The 7511-nt window shown below is 39.6% G+C and overlaps 1 protein-coding gene across 1 annotated transcript; it reads right to left on the bottom strand.

The window, feature by feature from the left end:
• Positions 1–31: 31 nt before the first annotated feature.
• On the bottom strand, positions 32–5046 carry rab14 (RAB14, member RAS oncogene family). Its single transcript, XM_027003081.3, has 8 exons — positions 4949–5046; positions 4040–4098; positions 3885–3938; positions 3396–3573; positions 3126–3192; positions 2135–2222; positions 1985–2015; positions 32–1854 (listed from the first exon to the last, which is right to left on the bottom strand). The coding sequence occupies exons 2-8, from the start codon at positions 4089–4091 to the stop codon at positions 1677–1679; spliced, it is 648 nt and encodes a 215-aa protein (XP_026858882.1). The 5' UTR covers positions 4092–4098; positions 4949–5046; the 3' UTR covers positions 32–1676.
• Positions 5047–7511: the final 2465 nt, after the last annotated feature.

Genomic DNA, 7511 nt, shown 5'->3' with positions numbered 1-7511 from the left:
GGATTTCCAATATATATTGTCAAAGACAGTATACAGTATTGTCTTTATTAACATAATTACAAACAAATGTCACTTACAGAAGACATACCTCAGTTTCAGAGCAGAAGGTTATATAGGTTACCACTGAGACATGAGAAATGAAAAATGGCCTCCAAAAAAAACCAAAACTTTACAACAAAACAACTACATACATACTTTTATAATCTCACTGGAACTCAAAATGTATAGAAAAATTTTGAAGCATTTCCTTTTGCCTTTTGAGCCCCTTCAAATGTCTATCACTGGAATATGGAACATGCATTCCTTAGGGGACAGGAATTTTCCTTTCATAGGTCAATTAAACTTGATTGTTTTTAGGGATGAGATGAACCAACTTGTTCAGTGTAAGGTCCTGCTGAACAAGTTCGCACGCTAACCCAAACCCACCCAATTCACTGTGGAAAAGGTTGTGTGTACACTAAAGGAATGTTGAGGAAGGGGTTCAAAAGCTTAAGGTTAATGCGCTTTAGCATTAAATTTAGTTACTTTTTTAAATTTCATACTGTATTTTACAGACCAAGCAAGTATTTATAGGAAAAAACAACATTAAATCAGAAACTAATCATAAGGCAACAGAAGTTAAAATATATGCTGAATTTAGGCTGACTTAAGGGCATGGAGTATTTGCCAGTGCCAAGCTGTATTTCTCTGACAGAGTTAGTCACAATTGGTCTGTTTCTTACTCTGCTAATATTGAGGTGACAAACATTGGGAATGTTAACATTTCAAGGACGAAACAGGGTGACCATTTAAAGTAAGCTGAAATTCTCAGGTGATGAACTTCAGACTAATATGAAGATAAAAGGAGTTCAAAGCCATTGAAAAACTAATGTGCAAAAGTGTTCTTATGGACTCAATGTGTCCTTTCAATATATTGCCACTGCTCTGTCTTATTCTACATCTTGCTTCTGAAGCACACTGAAGAACATCTGATTTTTAATTTTTTTTTACAATGGAACTTCTATTTGGATTTTAACAATACTTGTATAGTACTTGTATATTATGTCTTGAGTAGACAAACAGAGATAAATATGGGGCGATTTGTTACTTGTGACGGCATAAATCCTAATTAAAACAGTACAATATTTTCAATTAACATTTTTCTTTTTAACAAAATGTACAATAACAGTTCATCATGCATCTCCTCTCAAGCACGTTCTAAAACCAGATTCAGCCTACACAGGTTTTGTTTCCATTTAAATGAGAATAACATATCAAAATTTTCATTTGATTTAAATTATCCCAATATTCAAACAGCTCCTGTTCATGAGATGTTTCATTTACACTTATGCACACCACTCCAGTAATTGACAAACCTTTCAGTTTATCAGCCTTCTAGATTAGTGTTCGGTGGACGAGACTCTCTCTTGCAAGTGTGTGCACGTTACAAACAGGCAACATGACCGGGGGGGGGGGGCGCGCGTTGGAAAGAAGAGACGTAAATGGCAGAAGCTGACTGCACTAGCCCTCCATCGTCCAGAGCAGCCCTAGCCCCAAGACTCCAACCGCACAGCAGGCGAGAGAGAGAGAGAGGGAGTGGCAGACAAGACAGGTCGTGGTGCGGGTCTGGAGGGACGATTATGGGAAGAGAGAGAGGAAGAGGGAAAAAAAAGAAAAGAAAGAAGTCTCCATGGTCATTAACAGCTGCAGCCCTCTTTCTGGGGCTGTGCATCGCTGGTGAGACGGCCGCCCTGGGGGGCGGTGGGCTTGTGTTGAACCCCAGACTCGGCCGCGTTCAGGTCCAGGCTGCCGTCCTGAATGTTCTGGTAGATCTTCTTGGCTGCCTCCAGGAAAGCATCTTCCACATTCTCACCGCTGTTCAAATGACAAACATACTGAGTGTAACTCAGATGGGTGCCCAAGTTATGGTACAGCCATTTCAAATACGAAACACAAACGGTAGTGGATGTATTACTAACAGATGAATATCCAGGGAGGGACTTACGTTTTTGCACTTGCCTCAAGGAACAACAGGCCTATGGCAAAACATGACATTACACAAAAAAATTAGGCAAACAATACTGTCCATCTTAATCTAATAAACGACGTGTAGCAAACGACGGGCTATTCCATGCCATGAACTTTTCTTCCGTACCGTTCTCTTCAGCGAACTGCTTGGCCTCTTCGTACGTAACGTCTCGCTGGGCTTCAAGGTCCGCCTTGTTGCCGATAAGAATGATCACCTTTGGAGACAATCGCACTTAGAACAGAAGTGGTTCATAGACACCACTGCGGCCACTGCAGTCGCGCAAAGGTATAACGCACCGGGAATGAAACAAGCGATTATCTGCTTAAAATGAAGGCAGCTGGACTTCACAGCGACTCATTCAAATTAAGAACAAACCAGTGGACATCAACAAGTGGCCAGGGATTGGGTTTCCTGACATTTATATGTAGCCTACATGTTTTTTGATGCTGGGGAAACACGTTAAGCAACTTAGCTGAACGGCAAGGTGGGATTGTTGGTCAAATTAAAGTGACACTGACACATGAATATTCTGGTTGTATGTGGTCAGGTTTGTAAAAGTATTTGCATTTTATTACAACTTTTAAATAGAAAACAGTAAACTAGTTAGGCCTATTTTGTTCATAGACAATACTGTCACTCTGCAAGTGAATTTATGTTTGTGTAGACAAAGCAACCTCTCCTCCAATGTCACCATTAAATTTGACATATAAATTCTTGTGGCCATCATGATATTTAATGTTTCTCTGTTCCAAGTATAGCTATCTTCCAAATTTACAAAGTTTTCTGGCTGTCTCGACTGGTTTTGTCTTGGCTAACCATCTTTTTTCCTTTAGCTTTTGGCAGTGTGTAAAAAGATAGCTCCAAATTCTTGCTGAATCTATTTGTACAGTTAGTCGCACAATAGCCCTATCCCATTTTAAATGTTTTTGTAGCATCCACACTGAACAGTCACAGTGCCATTCAGTGGGCATAACCCCAGTGACTCCCACAGACGGAGATGTCACATGCATATTATTTATATACCTGGAAGTTCATTATAGTTTTTTTTTCCATCAACTCAATACAGAGACAACGAAGCCTACTAAAACAACTCCTAAAACAGAGCTTGAGGACTTACTGTATTTGGGTTGGTGAGATTCCTTGCGTCAGTCAGCCAACTGCTAAGGTGGTTGTACGTGCTTCGCCTGCAGACAAAGAGCACCATGTATCAGAGTGCGCTTCATATGGAGTAGTATTAAATATCTATTCACTATCATTACTTTACGTCTCTTTAATTATACTTAAAATGTCTTAAAAGAGCGACTCGGATTAATTTAGATCAATGCATTGAGCATTAGACAAAAAAGACGATCTGTCCCTAAATAATGTTAAAAGAAAATCACGTTACCTGGTGATGTCATAGACCATGAGTGCGCCGGCAGCTCCTCTGTAGTAGCTGCGGGTTACGGCGCGGAATCTCTCCTGCCCCGCCGTGTCCCAAATCTGGAGCTTCACCTTCTGACTGCTCACCTCAATTATCCGCGTTCCAAACTCCACTCCAATTGTGTGAGGGCAGTCTGCCATAACTGATTCAGAACAGGCAACGCTCAACAAAGTCACTTATTTTGAAGTGGCAAATCAACCTCAAATGTATAAATTTGTCCAATTCTGATAATGGCAAAAAAAATAAAATAAAATAAAATAATGATATCATAAAAAGTGTGGTTCGTGGTAAAATGACAAAACCTTAAAATAATGCACTGGATTAATATTCATGGGTTGCCTTGAACTAAGAACTAGCTCTGATTTAATGGGGCATGATTCCTTGTATTGGTGTATTGTGCTATGAGAGTGACGTGCTGTAAAGTTGTGATCTCTTAACACTGAGACTACTTACATTTCTTTTCTGTAAATTGGTGAAGCAAACACGACTTTCCAACCCCCATATCACCTTTAAAGATTAAAGGAATTAGTAAATATTTGAAACGAAATTGCAAAATCTGAACACTTTCAGATTATGATAGCTTCCAAACAATGACGGTGGTCACTTACCAATAATGATGTATTTGAAAATATAGGAATAGTTATATGGTGCAGTCGTCATTCTGGTCCTAAAAAATAAATTAGGGGTAAATTCAACTACAGTTTTGAGGACCAACACAAACCAGGACGCTGCCACTGAACAATGGGTGGGCTGAATGCTAGCTAGTACCACCACTGCCAGCAATATCAAAAGCTATTTATTTTATGTTGCTTTTGTCAGGCATCAGCCCAATTAGCTGGTTCTGAGGGTTATAATCCTTCCATCCTTCCAGAGGATTAGAGAACATCGAGCTTCAGGTTAAACCGACACCCGTTCAGCCAGGTGTGTCCTAGCTAGCCTTAGTGGACATGTTGACAAAGCAATCAAATACTCTAGCTAGCAGACTACACGTTTCTACAAAAGCAACAAGACATCGTATGAGCTAGTTAGTGAGGCAAAGAGCCAACCGAAACAGCTGACGTTAGACGGCTCGGTTTTATGTGAGATATTTTTAAGTGAGTGTGATGCGAGCTGGCGCTTACAGTCGATCTGATTTGCCTTCCAATTAGCTCGCTAGCTAGCTAGCTTAGCTGACTCAATGTGTAGGATATGTAAGACTGTCGTGACAAGCGCTGGGGAACCCGGTTCACACGCCAATCTAGTGGGAAGAGTTTAATCAAGTAATGTACGGTTCGGGTACCGAATTCGTCTTAATTTAAACCTCAGTAAACAGTGTCACGGTCGTTTCCGTGTTCTCCGTTTTGCTAGGAACATCTTAGCTTATTTTATCTTAGCCATAGCTAGCTAGCCTCCCCCAGTGCAGCAAGCCAGAAAGACGCTAAGATAGCGGTCGCCCTAAAATAAGAATGTGACACCGCGTCAAAAAGTGTCGCTCTCCGATCAATAATTGTCCAGCAGAAGATGTTAGAGGCTTTTACCTAAAATAACAGCTCAAGCCGGCTCTTCGAGATGTGGGCAGATTTGCGCACGGATGGCGTCCGCTTTCTGAATCAGGCGCCCTCTACCGGAGAAGAAGGGCGGCACACACGCAAAGGACGGAAGTGCTACATTGTATTGTATTGTATTGTATTGTATGGGAAGAACATTGAGCGTGTATGAACGCATTATAACAGCTGCAGCCCGCTGTGTTTGTTTGTTGTCATATTTCTGAATGTGATTACACAGAGTTGCTCCACGACGCCGGCGATTATCCACGCTTTCCAAATTAAGATATTACAAATCATCCGAATTTGGAGTGCCATAGGACCCGTGTCTTATAGTCCAACATTTAAAACTGTTTTTTTTTTTTCAGATTGTAGGAACATGTTTTTTTGCGGATGTACATTTTGGAAATGCAAAATATTTCATTAATTAGCCAATGAATATGAAATATTATCCGCTCCTGAGAACAAGAGTGAGGAAACACCAGAGGGAGGGAACCCGCTGTACAGACACACACACCCACCCCTGCGTGACGGTCCCTTCTGCTGAACGGTTCGGTGTCTTGTCCTCTGCTCATCCTGAATTACTTGTCTAGTCTGCTAAAAGCACACACTAATCTGACTTCCATCACAGGTAATTGCAGTGTCCTAAAAACGAAGGACTAAGTGTATTTTGTGACATTTGTCTCAGTATTTTTTTTTCCTGTATTTTTCTCTTTCTGCTCAGTTTGATATCAATGATGTTACCTGATATCCGTTTACAGTCTTCAATAATAAAAAAGATCGCTTAGAAACAGCGATCCATGGTATATTATTCACAATAAAGCAGATTCTTGTTATCTTATGTGAAAGTGGACAATCAAAATAGCCATATAGAACACTCATTAATTGTATGTCATGTTTAATATCCTTTAACAAAGAAAGGGAAAATGTAGACAGTTTAAAGAATTCCTGTCTTATTTTATGTCTAGAAATGTATTTAATAAAGCATTAATGAGCCAAATGCAGGTAAAGATACCAGTCAAGAGGGGAGGAAGGCAGGTATGAAGGCAGCAGAGGAATTTGGGTTACCCAAAACACATCCAGGTCCAGATTTCAGGTCCTGCCTGAAAACAGGGACACTCCTCTGTTCAAGCAGTTCTTTAAGCTCTGGTGCAATGCGGCCCAGACAGAAGGGATGGGAAAAGCATACATGTCCAACAAGATTGGCAAGATTAAGAGAGCCCTTTGATGCCTCAAAGCCACATGAGCGCCATGGCAGCTCAGCATGGTGTGGTGGATGAAGGGGATACAGAAAAAAGCTGAACATTAAATATTTAAAAAGTCAAGAGGAACATTTAAGGTGTTCTGGTGTCTGTCCCGATGCATACTGTAATACAACGAAATAGACAAAAGCTAACTGAGAGATGACGTTTATAATCCCTCACAATTTATCAATCAACAAAACCAATTTCACAAGTTCAAAATCTTACACAGTATATCTTTATACTTAACCTTTTTTTAGTTGTGTCTCTGACAATTTGGCGTATTGAGGGATTGGACAAAGTGGAGGTTGAGCCCTCTACCTAAAGACAGTTCTATGGTGGAGATAATTACATCATCCAGTACAGCTACCAGCACAGGGGTTGTCGGGGCAATATAATTTACATTTGGTGAGTCACAGCCCTACCTTAACAGATGAACCAGTATCATGGAGAATGGGTAAACTTTAAATGAGAAGCATCAAATTTCACACAGTCTTAAGTAACATTATCTGACAGGGTCACTTAACAGTGTAATTTGGCACCATTATTTAGATATATGACTGAATCCCTTGAGTAAATGACAACAGAATGAGTCATAACTTATAAAAATGGAATTGTGAAAGAATATACTTCATGCATATATATATATATATATATATATATATATATATATATATATATATATATATATATATATATATATATATATAAAATGCAAAGGCAGGAGCAGGGAAAGGACTTTAGTCAAGATGAGGAGGGAGCTTCCTGTCTTTTTAGAGACCATATGTTAGATTTCCATGCATGTGTATGTAACCCCTGGGTACATAGTTTCATGCCACCTTGATGTCATAATTTATAAATAATTTCTTGAGTTTTATGCTTTGGCAAAGCATTTTGATATCATACAGGTGTTGGCATATTGTTTACTTGCATGTTAACCCTTTACATGCTGGTATAACTCTCTCATTGCCCCATAAATTATGGAGAATGCAGGTTTGCTTGCCGCAACTGTCATTGTGTGCCGGGAAGTGTTTTGAGTAAATTCATTTAAGTCAAAGTGTAGTTTGCCGTTGAATATAAACTTTAAACATACAAAAACACCCAAATTATTTCAAACAAACCACAGTATGGGAACTGCTTGTATACGACCCACTCATCAAGCTTTAGACAATATATGTAACGATAAAGTAATAATTATAGTAAATAATTGCCAGCATGTTTCAATGCTGTGGGTCTGAGTGATTCAAGGCAAAGAACCTGCCCACCTCATGATTATTTTTTGGGAAAAGCCAACAGTGGTGTATAAGGGTGGTACT

This window comes from Electrophorus electricus, chromosome 5, assembly GCF_041902795.1.
Source record: "Electrophorus electricus isolate QZ-2024a chromosome 5, ASM4190279v1, whole genome shotgun sequence".
NCBI lineage: Eukaryota > Metazoa > Chordata > Actinopteri > Gymnotiformes > Gymnotidae > Electrophorus > Electrophorus electricus.
The sequence above is the reverse complement of the archived record's forward strand: the minus strand, read 5'-3'. Positions and strand labels throughout refer to the sequence as shown.

Bases quoted from the DNA above. Each gene is read 5' to 3' on its own strand.
- rab14 (XM_027003081.3), bottom strand. From the start codon at position 4,091: ATGACGACTGCACCATATAACTATTCCTATATTTTCAAATACATCATT. The intron at 3,939-4,039 runs GTAAGTGACCAC...TAATCTTTAAAG, and splicing joins TTTCAAATACATCATTATTG to GTGATATGGGGGTTGGAAAG. The intron at 2,223-3,125 runs GTAAGTCCTCAA...TTGTCTCCAAAG, and splicing joins ATCTCACCAACCCAAATACA to GTGATCATTCTTATCGGCAA.